Source organism: Athene cunicularia, assembly GCF_003259725.1.
Source record: "Athene cunicularia isolate RWA chromosome 3 unlocalized genomic scaffold, athCun1 chr3_part1, whole genome shotgun sequence".
NCBI classification, from domain to species: Eukaryota; Metazoa; Chordata; class Aves; order Strigiformes; family Strigidae; genus Athene; species Athene cunicularia.
The window spans coordinates 19,962,383-19,984,285 of NW_020799097.1; the positions used below are offsets into that span (position 1 = coordinate 19,962,383).

General features: G+C 39.0%; 1 protein-coding gene across 9 annotated transcripts in view; it reads left to right on the forward strand.

Annotated features, from left to right (window-relative positions):
• Window positions 1–21,903, forward strand: part of MYT1L (myelin transcription factor 1 like) — a 310,674-nt gene that overhangs the window by 99,994 nt on the left and 188,777 nt on the right. For 3 of the 9 annotated variants that reach the window (XM_026844765.1, XM_026844768.1, XM_026844769.1), the window contains exon 1: window positions 17,104–17,219. The exons of 4 other annotated variants lie outside the window; for them this stretch is intronic. In XM_026844765.1, coding sequence (XP_026700566.1) covers window positions 17,139–17,219 — 81 coding nt within the window. In that variant the 5' untranslated portion in view covers window positions 17,104–17,138. Of the gene's footprint in view, window positions 1–17,103; window positions 17,220–21,903 lie in introns of those variants that run through there. 2 more of the 9 variants (XM_026844766.1, XM_026844767.1) reach the window with 1 other exon arrangement.

Here is a 21,903-nt window from a genome sequence, read left to right on the forward strand (position 1 = left end):
TGTCTCACTTTCTTTCTTAACAAAGAATAATGTGAAAAACAATGAGAAGAAAAATGAAATTACTTCCACTGTGCCTTTTTCATTCACATTATCTCTGTTTGTGTGTGTGTGTGTGCTTGTGTGTGTGTCCACATCATAATGATCTCTGCTTGGGTTAAAGTTCTGGGGTGTATTACAAACTGTACAGCAGCACTGAAAAGAAGGACTAAGCTTGCTCTAGTATGACTTTTAAGTAAAAGTGTACAACTATGTGCATACTCAGTACATAATTACTGTTATAATTTTGTGTAACAACACTGGTACCATGATACAGTAACTGGCATAAAACCCAAATGACATCTTTTGAAATCTGCATATTACTCTTTAAATACTTATTGAATATAAATTATGGAAAACCAGTTAGTTATTTGTATCTTTCTAAGCCCCAGACAATAGTTACTATTTAAAATATCTGCAACAACAGCAACAAAAAACCCTCTGGTAATTAGAACAATTTCAAAATTTTAAGTATTATTATTAAACTGGGAATAAGGAGGTTTCAAGTTTACAGATCAATATCTATCCCTATTTCTTAGTGGGGAGGGTGTATTCTTTCCACATATATGAGCACAATTAAGTGTTTAATTCAATTAAACGATAGTTTGTAGCTCTGCAGCATGGAAAGCCATGTAAAACCCTGGAAGCTGTGAAAATTGGCTCCACACCCGATTAGCTCATGCAGCAAAGAATTAGCTGAACTGGGAAGGCAATTAGCAGCAAAACTTCTATGCAGCACTAAGCTGTAGGCATTGAGTTAGCCAACCAGGAGTTGTACAGGCTACAGCAATGAACCCTTTCTCTACTGACACACACCAGTTTTAGAAAACCTTGTGAATCTATCACCTGCTGTTCCCACCTTGCTAGTCACATGTAACAGTGCAAAACCCGGCCTCTTTTCAGAAGGGAGCTGTCTCTGTAGCTCTCCATAAGGATAAAAAAAATGGGCTTGGAGTTCAGGTGGTTATTAATCATTAGACAGTGGTGATCATTACTAGCAAATACCCACCCTCAGAGTAGTATCCACATACTGGGTTCTATGCTTAGATCTGTCAGCTGTCAGCACTGGGTATTCTTTTAACATCTGTGATTCTATTTTTTTAATCTACATAATGAGTGTATCATTTCTAAGTAGTCCTTAGATGGTGAATGGCATCTTGCACATTGAGTGCAAGTACCAACCTGCATGGTCAGGCTCGTTCTGCCTGCTGTTCAGGCTGACTGTATGTCAGCCAGGTCTGGCCTACCACTCTTAGGGCTTTGTTAGCACAATTAATCCCTGACTGAATCTGCTTTGTGTCTGGCCAGGTTGGAGCATGGGCAGAGGAGCTGGGGTCTGTTACAGTCCTGGATGTGCACAGACAAGCTCATAAGGAAGGTTGGGTAGCAAAACAAATCATTTTCATAAAAAGAGGTTGGCAGCTCTTATTCCACAGATCCAAAATTGCATGAACTCCCACAGCTTCTGTTTTATTGGCAGGGATTTCTGTTTTCCACCTCATTGTGCAGGGTCACGCCGAGCGCCTCACTCCACAGATTAGTGCCCTCTTTACTCTGCGTGTTAGGAGATGTTCAGTTGGGGAGGCTCTCTAACTACTGCAGAGAGAACAGGATGTGTCCCTGGATGTTTATAACACCCTTTTGAATTCCTCAGACAAAATGTGGAATATGCATTCAAAGTGTTATTATTGCAAGGATATTCAGAGGGAATATTGAGTACCTGCAGGAATATGAATTTAAGCTGCAATCCTGTCATTGGATTCTGTCTCAACACAATCAGGATATAGAATCAGGACCGTAATGAGAGTCTATATTTGAACAAGGAGTTTAAAAGCAGCTTTCTGAAAGATCCTGAAATGTGGTTTTTCACTCCCCTGATCTGAATTTGGCAGCAGCATAACCCCTGGGGGCTGCCATTTCAAGTGATAGTTCCAACAGGAGACCAAGCCTAATGACCTGTATCAAAGCATGAGGAACAGTGTTGCTACCAGACATACAGAAAACTGCTGCTGCCAGGAGACACTGAGAATGGGGGATAGTTTCTAGAGCCACTATGATGTGGGATTTTCCATCATCTCTGAGTGGCAATCTGAGCAGGAATATTTGTGTTATTTGAATATGAGAAACAAGGAAAAACTACAAGAAATGTTCTAGAACTTGCAGAGAGCCGTGAAAAGTCTGGTGCTGCTTCATGTCTTTTCATTGCAGCCATGATTTCCTTGATCTATCTTTTGATTTTCATATTCCGTGTTAAAACATGTTAGTTATAGGTAATTTAAAAATAAATAATTGTCAGAGACTTAGCCTGTGGTTAGTAAAAAATGAAGTCAGTTTCATTCCTAAAGTAATTAGGGCAATATTTTCAGTGTTCAGCTATTAGAAATTTTTTGTTCTCTTAAGGTCTAAGGCATTTTGGACTTTCCTCTTAAAAGTGCTTTCCTGGATGACCAGTGCCATATATTTGTCATAGCTGTAAGCTGTAGAGGAGAGAGGCAAATCCCTGTTATTTATATTAGCCTTGAATGAGATCAGAAACTGATTCATCTGGCAGTCAGGGAAGTCACTGAGGGAATTCCCTGAGCGTGACACTCAGTCTGAGAAGAGTTACACATATCTGTTGTACTAACCTGGAGTACATTTACTTTTCACTTAATGTGTTACACAAATTCTGATGTGTCACCAGTTCTCTAATGGCATTGATTATTCTCAGGCAAGGCATAGGTGGCTGTGGCCTTGTGATCATAGCAGTGGAGAACAGGAGGTATTTATACAATTGTAATGATTGTTAAAATATATAATTTCTATTGTTAGACATGTCTTGTTATTTTTATAGAACATGTTCCATACCTGTGTTGTTACAGTGCATTCAGAAAGAGCAGAAACATTCACTTTTTAGTTTCCTAATTATCATTATTTTACTACAGTAGTTTTGTATTTTATAAATCTGCCATACAGTACTTACAGTTTTATTACAGAGTACCAAGGAGTACTTCCACATGAAATTCCGTCAGTTCAAACACAAGATTTTCAGTAGTTTTTTTGGTACTTTGGTAGCATGTCAGGTGTTTGGTTTAGACAAACCAAGATTAATAATTTTTTATTTCCTTAAATCTTGCTTATTCAATTAAAAGACCACCACAAAAAGTAATGATAGCTGGCTACACATGAGTAAACTGTACCAAACTGTACAGAAAAACATGTTTCCATTTTTCATAAGTGGTTTGAGAACAGCTCTGCAGTGCTGTAAGATGTGGTAGTAGGTAAGATCTGCTGTAAGATCTGCAGTAGGTCTCTGAATCACACTGGGCTCTTTATGCAAAGAACTACTGCTAAGTTTTGCCCCACTTCCCTCCCAGCAATGGCTATAGGACAAAATCAGTTTTTTGTCTGTCCATGTGATGTGGCATTCCAGATGTGGTCCTGATGCATGGCTTGTGTACACATATGACTTCCATTTATTCCAAAAAAAGTTAGGAATCAGGTTTTCCTGCTATGGTCTAAAGGAAGAGATTAATCCAGTAGGTTAAAAGCATTTCAAATAATATTGATGAGCTTATTCTTAGTACTGTGTTTCACATTTCTTTCTTAAACATTTTGAACTTCAGCCTCTTCCTTGGCTGTGGTTAAAAATGTTAGAAAGTAGTTAGCTGTGAGTTCACTTCTGCATGCTCATGCCTTCTCTGGTCCTAAATCCCTCCATCAGATCCACAGTATGGTTTTCAGATAAGCAGCTTAAATGAAGTACTAACTTGGCTGTAATGTGGGAGAGGGCATTCCCAGAATGCTTTACCACCATGGTGTTTGCCACTGAACTTAAACCACTTACTACAAGGGCTAATGGGTCTTCATAACTGAATGTGTAATCATAGGGGAACAGACTGATAAATGTTCCAGGATCCCAATCAAAATGGTCATAGGCATGTTAGTTGAAAACTCTTTTATTTCTTTCTGCTCAGACTTCTGCACTCCTTTGTTACATACGGATTAATGGAAGCAGACCAACAAAGACAAGGGGGAATCACCAACTGGCTTGTTTTCTGTTTCATTGTTCAAGTGACTTGCAATTTAAATAAAATGTAAGCCTCTAAAGTAGGCCTGTCTACTGAGACTAGCATGAAGCAAACCAAAATACCTTTCTTTATGTTGATGACTTAATATACTACCTGCAGGAACTCAGGATATTAGTTATTGAATGCAAATTCCCTTCTTCTATGCATAAGCAGTTTGCTTAGAGTCTAATACACTGATGAAAAAATTGTACAGTATTTTATTATATGCAGTGATCAAAGTACTGTTGATGTAAAGGAGGAATACAAATAGAAAAGAAGACTTAATGAGTCATATTGGAAGATGGAGATGGTATAGAATAAATAAAGCGCTACATTTAACATCTGCCAGACACAGAGGTAGGCTTTGCTGACTCCCTGGTCATTTGCAAAACTTTGTTTTAACTTTGCAAAATAAACACAAACTTGTAGGAGTCATTATAAATGTCCAGATTAATGTGAAGACTATTCTGGTAACCACTCTTGGGCGCTGGCCTCCTACCATTTAATCTTAGGGAATTAAGTGTTTACATGCCTAAAAAAGCCTGTATTTTTTACGTAAATCAAACTGTCTTTTCCACACTTTTATCCTGAAACATTTTTGAATTATTAAGAAATAACATAAGGTCAACTGTTAGTACTAGTTGCTATCACTTCACGTGACATTTTTAATTCTCACATTAAACTATAGTCCCTTTTACCTGTTAGAATCTGTTCATCTAGCTGCAGGAAACTGCAGAAGCTAACTGGGGGAGTATAAGTCGTGTTTAGGTTTACATGCAAAATGGAAGTCAGGGAGTGCTACTGCTGGGTGATCACCTCTGCCCTGGTGCTGCCTGTGCCCATCCTCCGGCCTGGGAGGCCATTTTACCGTGGGGATGCTGGGACCCAGGTGGTGCCCCCTAAACCACTGCCCTCCCTAAACTGGCCATGGAGAGGGCTGAGAAGAGGCAGAGACTGCCAGCAGTAGAAGCAGCTGCAAAGCGGCCAAAGCAGTGACCTTCATGTAGCTGTCGCTGGGCGTTCACTGCCTGGAGCTGAATGACTCTTGTGCCCATTCCCTCCTTTCCTCCCACACAGGCTTTTTGCACCAGCTTCGCTCCATGCCTGCACTTATGTTTTTTCTCCCTTGCCTGGTCCTCCTTTCATCTCTTTCAGTGTCCGGTCTTGCTACCCTTTTTCCCACTTAGTTCATTCATCTGTACCAAGCCACCCCTAAATGGGCCCAGATGGTAGTCGCACTTAGTCTGTGTGTGCTCAGTCTCTCTGCCGCCTTTGTCTGCTCTCTCTCTCTCTCTGCAGACTCTCAGTTTTCCTGGCAGTGCTGTCTGATGCTCTCTACTTGTGTAGCACATCAACAACAATGCCACTGTCTTGACTACTCCACTGGTCTGTGCTAATTAATGAGACAATTAAGGGGATTTTATTTTCAAAGTTTCTATTAATTCACTGTAAATCTATTTCAACATTATGAAATGTACTCGTCCTTGAACTGGGTGTGAAGACACACAAATGTTTTTTAGTTTATTGCCATTGTGCACTACTTTTAATAATGTACCCCTCACAGCTTGTCTTTTTCATCTCCTCTCTGAAATGAATGCACCTATTACTCCCACAATCTAATTGGAATATTAATAGACTTCTCATAATATATTGCTCTTTCTGGGGCTATATGTTTCTCCACTATACTCTTCTTTAGAGGAGAGGGGGAAAAATTAAGCACGATGTTGAAGTGTGCAATCTACATCAATTAGCATTGCATATTTGGAGTCTATTTTCAATGTTGTTCAATATCCTGTTAGAATTTTTCTTTGTTTTACTGTGCAGAAGGCAGGTGTTTCTCTGAGAATACATGGTTCACGTGATTTCCATTTAAGCTGGGGCAGGATGAATATTTGAGCCAATAACTCCTAAAATATGAAAGGAATTGGTAAAATACATCTGGGTACTGGGAAGGAGCACAAGAGACAGGAGACAATTCTAAAAAAGAATAAAGAATTCTGAGCAGATTCTTGCCTGCAAGTGGGAATACACAAACAGAATGGCTTTAGAAAATAAGCAAATACTGTAAAAATGTAGAAAAGCATATTTGTTTCTGGAGAAGGTAATACTGAGATGGATGCTGAAAAAAAGAAAATGACAAAATCAAGAGAAACCAAAAAAGACAGGTGTGTTTGGCCTAGTAGCCTTTTCTTCTTACTCAAATGTCTAATATTCTTATGTTCACAACTTCTGCGATTCTCATTGTCACAACAACTCTGCTTCCAAGAAGGCTGGTCGTCCCTAAGGCTTTAACGAACTCTGTATCGGGGGTGACAGAGAGTGCTGCCTTCAGCAAACAACCCCTTGTTCCCTTTGCTCCTGAGAGGGAAGGCCTGACTTCCATAATGCTTCTGGTTTCACAGCTGTAAAGCTGCCAATATCAACATGGTTGTTGACAACAGCCTTTAAAATATGTGAGCAAGAAACTAAATGGAAGGGAAAACAAGAATGAATTGCAGGAGAAATGTTAGACTGGATATTTTCTGGATATGAAGCTTATATAAAATAGATTCTCTGCCTAGCCTTTTTCATGTCATTTATTTATCATCATCATTAGAAGAAAGGTTTGTGTGAGGTAGAAGTAAATTTATATCTGAAAAATATCTGTCTTATATGCACCAAATATTTTTTTAATCTAGTGTGCCAAACCTTCCTTTTTCCCCTTAATTCCATGTCACCTGACAGCCCTTTTAAGACATTTTTTCCAATGTATGTCTCATTTTTCCTGAACTCCTTATTGTCTCAGATTTTTTTAGTAGTTTAATGCCTATTTATTTGTTTTTATACCTGCAAGCAAATGAATATTGTTGTAATTCTCTTGTGATTTACTTTCTCTTGGTTTTCATTGAATATATTTGTCATTCCTCCTCTAACCTGTGAATTGGGAGTTCTTTGGAGCAGATATTTTTTTTTGCTGAATATATGACATATGCTTAAGAATTCTAGTAATCCATAGCATTATATATGCTTAGAGCAGTAGGATACTCATCCCTAATAAAATTCATAGATGTTGCAAAAACAACTGCAGCAGTGTAATAAATAAGACTTAGGAATAGTAGTACTCCTTTCTTTTTCCTGTTCATGAAATACAGCTGTGAAATGTAGCAAACTTCATCATAGAAATTTCTTCTGAGCTAAATGGCTGGCTCCCTGGGGCAGGTCTTTGTATAGTTGCAGCAGTGAGAACATTCCAAATACATGCTGATTTTTGCTTTAATGATGTATTATTCTTTATTATTTATGCAGCATTAGCACAAGATATGATTATCAGGAAGCAGTTCTTTCATCATTTTACAACCTAAACATCTGGAGCACGGAAGACTTACCCTCTGTGGAGAAGGGAGTTAGAGAGCAATTAGACTGGACATATGTAAGTCCATGGGGCTTGACAGGATGCACCCATGGGTGCTCAGGGAGCTGGCTGATGTCACTGTGGAGCCACTCTTGATGGCTGGGTCACAGTGACTGCGAGAGGTGCCTGAAGACTGGAAGTAAACCAGTGTCACTCCTGCCTTCAAGAAGGGCAAAGGGAAGATCCAAGGAACTACAGTTCCTCCAATCTTCCACTGAAGACAAAATTATTAACTTTCTTATTAGTTTCTCTCTGTTGCTTGCTGCTGCTGTTATACCTGAGCACTTGTGGTAGCTGGGTAAGGTAAAACATGACATTAGCTGTACTTCTGATGAAAAACTACAGCACAGAAGGAGAAAATTCACTAATTTTGGCTCATTGGTTATATAATCCCAGAGTTTTTAGAACACTTAGTGTTACGTGGAACTTGTTATGTTCAAAGCAGAGTTCCTGTTGCCTTTAGTAGGAGTTTCTGATACTATTGTTTCTGACAATCGGGCCATAGGGTGCCAGGCTTGGAGCCAAAGGTAAAGTGTCACCTGCTCAATGACCTGAGTGCCATGACATGGGCTCTCTGTAGCAGAGACAGCTGCAAAGTCTTCAGGCAGGATTCGGCTGCCTTAACCTTTCTGTTCTGCCTCATTTTGGTCTAGTTCTGCTACACCTAGAGGACAATAATCTACTGCTGCCATCAGTTGCTTCATATGCTTGTATGGTAGTAATTAGTGCAGTGGAACAAATGATTCCAGTTTGGCAGATAACCAGTCTTGGTAATGTGAGGCCATATGATCAAATTCTAGGGATTTTTATTTGCTCAGAGAAAGACTAAATATTTAACTACAAAAAAACCTTTTAAAAGAACGATCTTAGCTCTGTCATTTCACAGTCTTTGTGTGTTTGAATTTTTAAATTTTGTAGAAACTTTTTTTTCATTCTGGGAATGGAAAAGCCTACTTCTTAAGCAAGTAGTGACAGTAATCAAAAAATCTCCATTCTCTAGAAACTGTTACTGTATTTTTTCTTTTCATATGCTTTGTGAACTTTACTGTAGTACATTAGACTGTAAGTGTACGAGTGTTTTCCCCTATTCCTTTTTTTGTAATTGCTCTTCAAGCAAATCGTTCATCTATAATTATGTTTAATTTTGTGATAAATTATGACTTATGGAGAAAGTCTCAAAATGGCATACCAAAACCAACACAATATCACAAATTGCTTGCCATTTCCACTGGAAACTTATTTATATAAAAGAAAGATCAGACCTTATTTAAATTCAGCTTAAAACCTTTTATCCTGAAAGTAAAAAGTTTTACTTTGCTTAAATTATTCATTGCTCACAAGTTAGTCTGTTTTTACATTATTATGCCATCCACCTTTTTCAGAGTTTTATGTGTTGCTCGTATTACTGACCAGAGTAAAACCAAATGGTACAGAATCACAAAAGCAGATTAGTTCCAGAGTGTTTCTACTCATTTTGTTCTAGCATTTGCTCAGCACACTTCAAGCAGGGTTTCAGTGCTATGTGTATGTATATTTAAATCTCAGAAGGTGGGGAAAATTGGTCTCGGTGTTTTTTAGATCTAATCTGTTACTACATTTTCCTTTCTTTTCATCTTTTTCTCCCCCGCTCCTGACTTTCTTTTTTGTCCAGTATCAGTGGTGAAAAAAAAGCAAAAAGTGAATATTACGCTTGAGTGAAGGACTGTCAAATGTACCTGGGAAACAGAGAGGTGAAGAAATAGGTTAGATGGGTGGGAGCTCCTTCTGCTTTGAGATATCTGGTGGGTCTGGGAGAAGCACATGATGGGCATCCTGTGTCAGTATGCTGTAGTCCTGGAGAGTCTGTATAGTGCTCTGTGAAGACATGTTGCGTTCATGTGAGTTGTGCTGGGAAGAGTCAAGGCAGGCAGAGAGGGGAAATAATTACCGCCTAGGACTTAATATATTCATATATATATATATATATAGTCTTTGACCAAATATATCTTAGGAACAGGTGGGGTATGTGTAGTAGCACTAGAAGAGAGTAACACAGAGCACCCTGAAAGACTGAGTACTTGCTGGAATCAGTAAAGAGAAGCTGATAAGACAGCAGATTTTCTTTGTGCTTGAAGGGCCAAATTATTTATTTGGTTGAGTTTATGTAAGGAGTCCTGACTGTGTGCAGTTGCGTATATGTGCCTGTGAGGGAGAGTGAAAGAAGGGTCATTTTGGGGTGGGATTTTGTATGAGGAAGAGAGTATGTAATTCCCAGCTCTATTATGTTTATTTGGGGCATTGTAAGCTTGCTGTATCATGTTAGCAGCAGGGCTTCTGAGTCTGAAAAGGAGCCAGGTAGTTCAAACGATATGAATGGAAAGCCAAATAAACCATCAAAGCGTAAAAATGTACAAACTGGGCTGAGAGCATCACAGCTCCATACCAATAGCATTGAGAAGAAAATCTCAGGAAGCCTAAATGAGTGACATGTAACTCATGTGCATGTAAACAGAGGGAGATATCCTTTACATATAAGGTTTGGTTTGGTGGTTTTGTTTTTGTTTTTTTTTTCGGGTTAGGAAAATAACAATACATGACACACTAGTAACAGGAAAGTTATAAGGCTGATTCTTGTTCCTCTGTTTCTGTTCAGTTTTGATTTTGTCTTAACACTACGGAGAGGTTTTTTTTGATTTTGGTTTTTATTTTTCTTATCTTAAAGTGTAATTTTGCTAACCAATGGAGCTGCCCCTATGTGTTGGTATAATAGAATGGGGGAATTGTTCTTCATGGCAACAGATTTTTTTTCCAGAGAGGTAACATCAAAGATACTCAAAAGCTCAGGTTCAGCAAAAGGCTACCTACTGTGCATCCTGGGGCTATGAGGTGCTTGCTTTCTGATGTATATGGGGCAATGACAAACAAACATATACTGCTTGCTCTTGCACGATCTGAGCAGAATATGTGACAGGAAAAGGAATGATGCCCCAGTTAGTTACACGTAAAGCAGGCTGTTGGCTGCACATTCATCCATGAGCAGACTGTAATACTGGATTGCGCCATGCTGCTAATGACCAAAGCTAGTCGATATAAATGAAACTGATACAAAAAACCTTGATATTCTGAAGCAGCAAATTAAAAGGAAAGGGCAACTGTGAGCTTCTGGCAACCTATTTTGTGATGTTAGGGCTAAGCAATCAAAATCACAGATCTGTGTCTGAATCCTTACATTTAAAACTGCATCAGTTTACCTACAGGTGTTAAAAAAGAAGAGGTAAGAAATCAGAATATAGCAGATGCTGTTGTTAGTGGGCAAATGTAAAGTAGCTCTAACCCCATTTAAGTTACTTGTAAAAGAAGATAATTGCCACGTCTCCTATATTCCTCCTCACTCCTGAAAACACACACTGAAGAGATATGGTGATTATTGGACTTTTACACATCTGCTATAAATCTGTGGCTTCAATAGAGTGAGTCATAATGATGTGAGAAGAAAATTGGTCTCAAAGTCTTTGTCTATACAAAGTAAATAAAAAAATGAAAGTGCCCTGGCTCCTTGTTTGCCCCTGAGGGCAAGTGGCAGAGCATGGCTTACATCCATATAGCTAAACTTTCTTCCCTAAAACATGTTAGCCTTGTCTGTATTGTGTATTGGGATCCATCCCAGACTTGCCTTACCCTCCAAACTGTGCCCAGGTGTTGCCTGGAAGAGTGCTAGTTCCCACGTGTCAAATCTATGCCAAGGAGTGTACTAGCAATTAAATAATATGGACAGTTGCATGCCATAGTGCCCTGGCCCTATTTAGTTTACTAGCATAATAGTTTACTAGATGATGTCTGCAAAGGAAGCTGCTGGCACAGTAAAAACCAACAAGAGCTGTAACTGTTAAACTGTTTAAATACCAATTAGCTGGATCTTTATAGGACCAACTGTAGAGTGAAGGGAACTGAGGATAATTCTTTCAGTATGAATGTCATAATAATAATAGTGTTCTGGAATAAATACTATACCTCAAATACTGTAATGTTCAACTATGACATATCTCCACACTGTATTAGAAAAGTATACATTCAATGGCAATTTCATATCTTTATTATTTTTACTTCCTGACTTCCTATGGTCAGTTCTCTTCCATAGGATTGCAACTTCAGTTTCTTAGCCAATATTTTCCATGGATGTATGCAGTAAGTCTAACCAATTTCTCTAGAAACTGACTGGTCAGTATCTCTGTTTTAGTCCTCCCTTGCTTCCAGGACAGAAATCTCTGGTCTTACATTGCAAACAAACATAAGAAGGACTTTTCAACTACTTTTATCCTTCTTCAAAAGCTATGAGACACTTGGCTCTAGCTAAGTAGAAGCTTTCCACTTCAGCGGTCCATTCAATCAAGTGAAGCTGTACTGACCAAATGATTCAAATATGTTCTTAATCAGAAAAAAAGGCTATTGGAATCTGTGACCTCATCATTCAGAAGAAAATTTTCTAGCCTGAAAATTCAATACCTTTACTTTGCCTCTGAGAATGTATATATTTTAGTATAGCAAGGCATACTTCTGTTCAGTCTACACTACTTCAACAATCACATGTAGAGGACTTGCAGGTATGAGACTAAATAAGAATCTGTTGGACACCTGTGCTACTTTCAAACTTTACTCCAGAAAGAAAAGCAGAACCTGGAAGACAACATTCTTTTTTATTCTGATTTTAGTTTTGGAAGCTAAACGGGAATAACTTCGGGATGTATTGAGGTAGGGGCAGGGAGAGGATACAACCTGATTATTACATCTTGTCTTCTTTTAAACTCTTAAGCTAATTCGTTACACTGATTCTGCATTTACTGAGGTAAGGACAAATTTATCTAGATGCAGATACCAATGAAGCATATATTTGTGTGTCATATATCACAGTTACAGTCATGTCGAATTGAAGGTTTATTTGCCACTGGTGTGAAGAAGGAGGCTTTATATAGCATAAATGGCTTATACAAGCTACCTTTGTAACAGCTGTAGATACTGGCTTTTCATAACATTGTGAATTCAAAAAATGTTTGGGAAGTTGAACATGTAGTTTTAGGCTTTGGGAAGAACAGATAATGTCCTTTGGAAATTATTTGTTGGAGTCCATTGCTGCTAATAGAAAGCTTATGGGAAACTTAAAAAGCAGGACATGGAGACTTTGATACTCCATAGATACAGAGTAAGATAATTTAGTGATGGTATTCTTTTCACTATGTGATTTTTAGTATTTAAGCTTTGAAAATGAAGTTGTTATTGTCTGTAAAATAGTCTATGTTGTAGGATCTTAACTTGACTGGTAGGGAATCAAATCTCTGTGACTTAGTAAGAGGAAAATGAGATGAAATGCTGGTCCTAAATAATAAGCAGAAAGTCTTTAGGGCCCTCTGTTCCCTATAGATATCTATGCTGAGCATGCTCAGTAGAAATATATTAGTGAATAGTAACTGACAATCTATTTAGAACAATGCTTTAAAACCTGCCACATTAGTTTCAGGCTTGAAATTCTTAAAATAGATTTCTGAAGTAATGTGTTCTCAGATCAAACACCTGCCTTTTCTAGGACAGAAGGAGCTTTGCTGAAAACTGAAAGATACAAGAAGGACTCTTAATCAATGATACAGTATTTCTTCTGATAGTGCAAACTAGTCCCTGAATACCTTTATAACAGGAATAAGAAATAATGGATAATTTTGTTATAAACACCCTTTTAATAATGGCAGTAGATGGATTTCAGTAAACTCTGTTTTAGTTCTAAATCTATTTCTGCTAATGTTTGTTTAATATTATCTACAAAATGGGTTTGTGCTCGTTCTTCCTCTCTCTCAGGAAGTTATTTTAAAGTTTAAATGAACGTAGTTACACTGTTCATGTTTAGGTTACATTTGAAAATATGTTGGGTATTTGACAATTTGAATGACTTTCAAGAAAATAGGGACTGCTCTTTGAGATTGCGTTCATTGTCTGAGGTGAAAGTAGATCCACATTCTATATAGAAAACAGTGTAGTTTGCTTCAGCTTCCTAGCTTTACTGTGGTCTGCAGGCAGATTATCTCCCTGAAGATGCTACATCTTTCAAATTGTACCACTAAAAGATATTAAAATATTAAAAAGAAACAAACAAAAAAAATCCTTGAAACTTCACATTATCTTGTCAGTTAAGTTTTTCACATGCACAGTGTACATGTCCATTAAAATTATAAATCAAATAGCTCCCAAGGTTTGATCATTCTTAATTTGTGCCAGTCCTGTGAAGTGGCTACTGAATGATCTGATCTAGAGGGAGTGAAGGAAAAAGGTCACATCAAGTGCTAGAAGTGCATTGATTCTCACTGCTTGGCAAGCCAACCTGTGGAGATAACATGTTTGTCTGTCTTAGAAGACCATACTTGCACAAGAGCTAGAAACAAACACTTTCATTACTGCTAGTTTCCAAAATGATGGGAAGATGAAAAGTTCTTGCATGGAAGCATGCCATTTTATGTACAGTGGTCTCAAGTCTCGTAAAAAACACCTGCCTGTGTGACTGTTTTTGGAAATATTTTTGAAAAAGCTTCTCTGTCACACTTGAAGGCAGAAAATGAGTGGGAAAAGACCACAAAATCTTAGTTTTAAATAAGAGGTGCAGATGAAAATAATTGAGGAGAGAGGTGTTGCTTAACCCTCTTTTTTGAGTCCTTTCTTTTTCTGTACATTTTGATTCTTTGCCTTTCTCTTGCTTTCTATTTGCTTGTGTTAGCCATTACCCTCTCTTGCTCAACCAGTAGCAACTAGCAGTAAGAACATACGATATATGTTTTCCTTGGATGAAACTAGGAGTACACCTGCATTAACAGCTGGAGAACTCAACATCAAACAATAATCATGACCATTTTAAAATTCTCTACAACTCATTGTAACCTCAAGTCAGATGGAGAGAGAATTTATCCCCATGGGAAAGGCATTTTACCCCAGGCTCCTCTCGTAAATTTTGACCAATTTTTTAGAAGAGCTGAGCAGCTGCAACTCTCATCATCTTTGATTTAAAAAACCCTAACAACTGTAGCTGGTAATTTTTGACCTCTTCATTTACTTACTAGATGGGAGCTAAGCTCTCTCTTGAAGATCTGGCATCAAGATTGTAATAAAAGTCTGTAAAAAATGAATTCCAGTTTACACTTGCGTTAAGTATCTCTAGTTTCTGACTTCAAAGGGTTACATGTTAGTGTTTGGGACTGACTTCTGTATCAGAGGACAGAAAGCTGGGAATAGCCTTAGATGAAGAGGAATTTCTGCTGAATAAATCAAAACTAATATCAGTTGAAAGAGTAACATGTGAAGTTGTTGTTCTACCTTTTCCTGTCACAAGAACATTTCCCCAAAAAGGCATTTCTTTTTAAGCAGGGCTTCACTTTACTATTCCGCCACACCGAAAGAAACATCTTTGAAATGTTTCCAAAAAAAGCAGGTGTACACTAAAGGCTTCATACCATCGGCTTTCAGCATGTAAACTGTGTTCTCTCAGTGAGACTAGTCACATGATACCGGGCATAATAGTGATATTGGGACCCACTTGGGCTGGCAAAACTGAATAGAAATCAGACCAATCACTTGACTGGGACCTGTTCCAATTTTATTTTGGATTAAAATCAACTTTCTCCGAAACATTCCCCTCCATTCTCTATCTGTCCTCTGTAATCCTCTTCCTCCTGAAAAAAGAGAGTAATAATTGAATTGCTTATTTCATTATGCTTTTAGGCATCCAAAAGAGATTTTTTTTTTTTTTTTTTTTTTTCTTTCAGAGTACCTCAGTGGTGGTACTTTTAATGGAAATGCTTCATCTCCATGCAGCACTTATTTCTGTCATACATTTTTTAAAAGGAGACTAAGTTTGTAGGCTTCAGGACTTCTCCAGTTATCTTAAAACTAAGTTATTCTGCTCTATGCAGTGGCTTCAGGCTAGAGGTTGACCATACTGCCCTAAGCTCTGAAGTTCCTCTCTCTTTGGCTGTTGCCCACTTTACACCTGCCACAGAGATGGCTGCATCTGTGTACTGTGGTATGCATGTAACTGGAAGCATTTTGCGGTCTAGCAGAATGAAAGCTGCAATATAAATATGAATTATTATTATTCAGCATATTAACCCAATATTAAAATACAGGGGGGTGCGTTTTCAAAATATAATATGGAAGAGAGACTTATAAACCCCATTTGCAGTCCATGTCATTCATTAATGGGATTGTATATTTAGACCTAACATACAACTTTTAAAATTACCTTACAATATCTGTGCATTCTGAAAGTATAAATTGTGGCATGAAAGTGACTTATATGTGAAACCTAGGGAGCTTTGGAAAAGAGGTATCCATGGCCTTACCTTCCCACCCCCCGTGCAATATCCTGCTTCTTTGACATTTTCTGCTGGCTTGAAAATAATTCAAGAGTAAGAGCACATTAGGGTTTGAAAGAGGCTGGTAACTCAGACCTACAGCAAAGTCTGTAGTGGGAAACAGCTGAAAACCTTAACTATTTGTGTGACAAAGTTGTGGGCAACAAGGAAAAAAAGAGCAAAACATACTTGTTCTTGTGACAGCCTGAAGATGTAATTCATGGCAATTCTTGGATGTTGTAATTCTGGTAACAGCAATTTATGATTTGGAAAACATTTTTTCATCCTCATGCTTTCTGATTTCTCTCTGTAGCAATTTGCCATTAGCAGATCCTAAACAGGGAGTAAACAAATTCAGCTGTCAACAAATACCAGGTTCTGGTCACTAGTGTCTTCAGGAGATTTTGGCCATTTTGAATTATCGAGAAAAAGAAGCTTTGCTTTATGAACTGCTAAAAGCCTGTTTGAATACACTTAGTCTTTGATGAAGAGTCCTGCTAATCTCTCATCCAGGCCCCAGGCCGCAGCAGCCTGCCGGCGCGGCCTGGCCTCCCCCCGGCCCTCCCCAGCCCTGCCCATGGGCCCAGCACTGTGGGCCTGACCCCGAGGTGGGACGGGACCGTGCCCCCGTGCTGGGCGCTATGGGACCTGCCCTTTCCATGACATCGGCCCTCCAGAACTCCAGGGGAACCTCCAAGCCCCGCAGGACACTACAGCCAATCTCCAACGGGGAGTCACAGCCCTGCAGACATCTCTAACACCCCCTGCACCCACAGCAGCCTCTGCGCCCTGAACCCTTCAGAGGTGACCGAGTACAGTATGGGGGCCTTCTAGTCAGATGTGGCTAATCTTTGCTGCCTGTGTCTTAACTATTCCTGGTTCTTGGTGTGAGCTGAAGACTGGGTCATCCCTGAAAAGGGTGACCCTGGCCCCTGGAACACTGTCAGCACTGTGTTGAAGCATGGAATATCTGAGGACTAGGATCTGATCAATTCTTAAAGTAAGAAGATGCAGATGAAAACCAGATGTAATCCAAAAGCACTGCTATAACAATGGTGGCTGTACATATTCACTTATAACAATATTATGCTGATTGTGTGTTTAAGTCACCAGGCAGGTCTGAGTCTACCAAGAGTTAAGGATAGGTGACAGATACTGTGTTCCAAAATGATGCAAACCTTGAGACTAACCTTTCTCTTTTGGGACTCGCTTACAGGACTTAGCACCTTGTTGAACTGAAGTTCTGGTTCTAGGATTAGGTGATGTGGATCATGTTCAAGGTGGACAGCGTCACTGTTCATGTGCTTCAGCCTCTCACGGACTGCAGTGGTAATGGACACGTTGCACTGCCTCTGTTCAGGATGTTCTGTGCAGATCCAGGTGTGTAGCTAAGCATGAATGTCACTTAGCACATGACAAAGATGTGTGCTTGATAGGGTTTGATTCCCTACCCTTACCTGGTAGCTGGTGTAGGAGGAATTAAATCATAACACACAGTAATGGTAGCTTCTCACTGTTCATTCAGGAGGGAAGGTCTCATTCTTGTATGTAGTCTTTTTTATATGGGCCTAAGATAGTATGACATGTATTTGGGCAAATCAGTGTCTCCCACTACAGAAGGACCCACAGTGGCCTGGAGTTACCAGAATGATGGGGCAAGGCATAAAACTTGTTTCAGCATGAGTGAGTACTGGGAGTAGAAGTGATGTGACTGCATGACACTCTAGTAAGTCTTGCTGAGCAGCTATCCCAGCACACTGATAAAGCTTCCACACTGCAGCTCATACATTTGGATGGTGTTGTACACCTTTTATGATCAGGTGTAGGCAATGCTAGCCAGAGGATGTGCTGAGTTCAAGGTACAAGGGAGTACCAGTAGGCATGCTGTACTGGTTTTGGCAAGGATGGGGTTAATGTTCTTCATAGCACCTTGTATGGTGCTATGTTTTGGATTTGTGACCAAAACAGTACTGATAACACAAGTGATGTTTTATCTATTGCTGAGCAGTGCTTGCACAGCATCACAGCCTTTTCTGTTTCGTATGCTGTCCCACCAGTGAGCGGGCTGGGGGTGCACAAGGTGTTGGGAGGGGACACAGCTGGGACAGCTGACCCCAACTGACCACAGGGATATCCCATACCACAGGACATCATGCTCAGAAATAAAAGTTGCCAGGACTGCTGTTGCTTGGGGACTGGCTAGTGGTGAGCAATTGGGTTTTTTTGCATCACCTGTTTTTCTTGGGTTTGTTTTTCTTTGTTCCTTTTTTATTTATTTATTAAACTGTCTTTATGTTAACCTACAAGTTTTCTAACTTCTGTCCTTCCAATTCTCTCTCCCATCCCTCTGGGAGAAGTGAGCAAGTGTCTCTACGGGGCTTATTTGCCTACCAGGGTTAACCCAAAACAGATGCCCAGTCTATTCTGTATAGCATTATATTTTTAAACATCAAGAGATTACTACATAAATTTCTAAAGCACGTTTTTATATGTACTCTTCTTAGGAAGAAATCCTACTCTGTAAGGAGATAGCCAGTGTTTACATATGTGACTGCAAACACTGTACTCAAAATACTAGGAGCTGAGGGTTACTATAGCCATATAAATTAATCCATAATTAATCCATGCTGCCAGGCTGTTAATTTTTCATGTTTGGGAAAAGGCTTTTCTAACTAGTATAACTTTATAATTGTGGTTATTTGAATTTTGTCTTCATTTATACCCCAGAAATTATTTTATTTTCCTTTTCCTGTCATGGCAAGAGGAGATAATAGTTCCCATCTGGTGAGAACAATTTTTGTGCAGTAGTTGAATGTTTTATGAGGGAGTAAGAGATGAGTAAGTAGTAAGATATGAATACAGGTATAGCCACTTAGAACTTTGTTGTGTGTTTTCATCTGAATCCTTTAGAAGCATCATTACTTGTATTCTTTAGAATAAGTTGAAAGATTTAAAAATTGTAATTTAAATTTATGACAGAAAAAATTAAACCTTGGTTTTCAGTATCTGCTCTATTACTTACCTAAATACTCTGGAAACTCTGCTACTAAGTGCTTCTGTGTTATAAAGGAATAAGAAATTTCCCAGATTTCTGCAGGTAGAGATTCCTTAGAGTATGAGTTTAAAGAAGTCTAGTCAGGTCATCTAGCACGTCCCTGAAGCTGTCAGGACAGGGAAAAGAAGGCTGAAGTTATACTGCAATTGATCTGGGGCTGCAGCCAGCCTGATACAGTTTTGAATAGCTTTGAGGCTGCTTTAAACGACATCTGAGACCAAGCTATGCTCCCATGTCAGGGAGACATAAATAACTTCCTGCTTTCTCAGCCGAATATTGAGGATTTTTATTAAAGGAAAGAGGAAAAAGTACAGCTTTATGAAAAAAGTATAATTAACTACTCTTCAAAATATAGGGAATATATATTCAACTCTTTATTAGATGTATTAACACATTGATGCCCTAACTGAGCTTGGTATCCTGTTGTGCTATATGGACACAGAGTGAAAAATGGTACCTGCACAAGTAAATTGCTGTCTGAAGAGACAACTTAGGAGGTAAACCAGGATAAAGGAAGTATTGTTATTCCCTTGCTACAAATGGAGATGAAATGAGTCCTGTCTCATGCTGAAAGTTCACATATGGCCTGAGGATGGTGCCTGGGGGTCCTGGCTCTGCCTGCTGGCCTCACCACCACACACCTCTGACTCTGCTGGGGATAGTGAGTGGGGACTCCAGCTCCCCTATATGTCATTCTTCCTTAACACACCATGCATGCCCGGTCATATAACAGGCACAGCAATTTTGAACAGATGTAAAACATGGTCCACAACAGGAAAGAGTAAGGTCTTCTATTTCTTTATATTTTATGTATTTCTAGTGCACCCATTAGTTTAGCTTGCTGACCATAAACAATAAAAGGAATTTATGCATTTGTTGTTGAATATGGTTAACATTTCATGGAGATTGTTAAATAAAGACTGAGCTGGTAGAAGAGGGACTGTAACCATGGGTAGCAGAAACTAAATTTTCTCTTCCAAAATTGATTACAAAGGTAACTTTCAGCTATTAACCAGGTGTGACTGAAGTGGTGCTGACTGAACTTTTGGGAGGAGCTTTCAATAATATCCCAGTAAGTGGATTCTGTCATGTTCATCTCAGTTCAAATAGGCATAATATACATTTCAGTTCTGTTAGCTACTGCAAACGTGATTAATGATCGTTAAAAAAATGTGCCATGCTGTGGAGTTCATGACAGTCTGCTGTGAGAGACTTCTCCCTGTAAGGTCCAAGGAGGCAGGTTGAATACAGTCCAAGAGCCTTGTCAGAAGTTGGAGTGACATGGAGGAGAAGCCTGATGGTCCTGAACAAGGAAAATGTGAATGTAATTTTCTATGAATTCCACTGTTGTGGCTTCAAGGTAGCTGAGCTCTCAGCCTTTCCTGGTGTCTCCGAGTGTACCAAATGTGTTGAGACATTCTTACCTTCTCTGCACTCATTTTATATCAACCTATTTTGCATTAAACTAATATATTAATCTATTATATATCACAGTTACTGAACAAATAGCGTATTAATCACAAGACAGGCGAGGACTGCAGAGAATGGCTGCTTGTTTGGCACTGCCTGCCCTTAGTGTGCCAGCCCTCTGTTCCTGCTAAGCCTAACAGCCCAATGTCACCATGGATCTAAACTGTGATTAGGGGACACTTCTAAACCCACCAGAGCCATCTTGTGGCATTTTGAGCTCTGCTGCTCCGCTCCAAAACATGGCATGTTTTGTGATGTTTTTTGTAAATGTATTGTGGTGACCTCACTCCTGAGTTTTCAAATGTTCTTCCACCCCCACCCACCCCCTCCTTCCTTGAAAACCGTATCAGGTCAGGGTTAAAAGTAGTTCAGGTTGTTTTTTTTGTCATAGGAAGCTTACATGAGATGGTGATAAGACACTGAAAGACCACATATTCACTCACATCATTTCTGTATCCCATATTTCTTTGCCATTAACAAAGGTTGAGGTAGGTTTGAAGCCTGAATTGCTTTCTCAAATCAGCAAGACATTATTCAAGAACTTAGCACACTGCTGACTTAATTTTGGAAAGACTTCTTTATGGTGTCTACACCAATCTTTCTGAGCAAACCTGAGCTCATTCTCCAAGTGTCATCCACTTGGTACCTCAAAACCGTGGTGTTCAGGATAAAAGCTGGAAATCCTTTTTATCACTAGTAGTGTAAAACCAGGTTTTATATTGATGCAAGCAAGATGACTAGGAATTTTCTGAGTTTGGATCAGAACAGCATTTTGCCAAGTTTTAGGCACAAAGTACTAGCAGCAGAAGAAGAATGGTAGATTTGTGTGTCGACTCTGTACCAGAAGTAATTTAGACCATGGCAAGTGATCATTTAAACCAAAGGAATCTTGCCTCTGGCAAAAAAGCCCAAGTTAAAGTTTGAAGGCATAGTAATAAAACCATAGCATTACTATACTTAAAAGTATTTTCTTTCATAGCCTTGCTATACTTAGAAGTATTTTCTTTGTTCTCTCACATTGCTGACACTTCAACCTCTGCCACAGTGATCTGACATGCCTGTAATTGTTCCCTGGCAAGGCAAAGTTTATGTTAGCCTCTGCTCTCACCTGCTATGGGCCAGATCTTATCTGCAAGCATCTTCTTTTATGTTTCTCACTTGTTCACTACTGGTAAAGTTGTCAGCTATGCACTTAAGTGTTTATCTCCAAGAAAATTGTATTGTGTCTGCAATGTGTTTAGATTTGCTTGGATATGAGGTAACACCCTGCATTTGTGACATGAGAGCTTAATATAATGACACATCAGGTCAGTATGTTCTGCTGCATTGTAAATGCTTCCTTTTCTGTATTATTTGGGTTAATAGAACATACACAAATTGAAGATTTTTTTACACACATTAGAGAAGTGTTAACACCTAAGCACATTGCTATGTTATACAACATATTTAATTTATATTTGTTTTGTTTAAATATAGGGGAAACAGCCCAAGGAATGTAGTATACCAGCTGTCCTGAACTCTGTCAGATGATTACTTTTA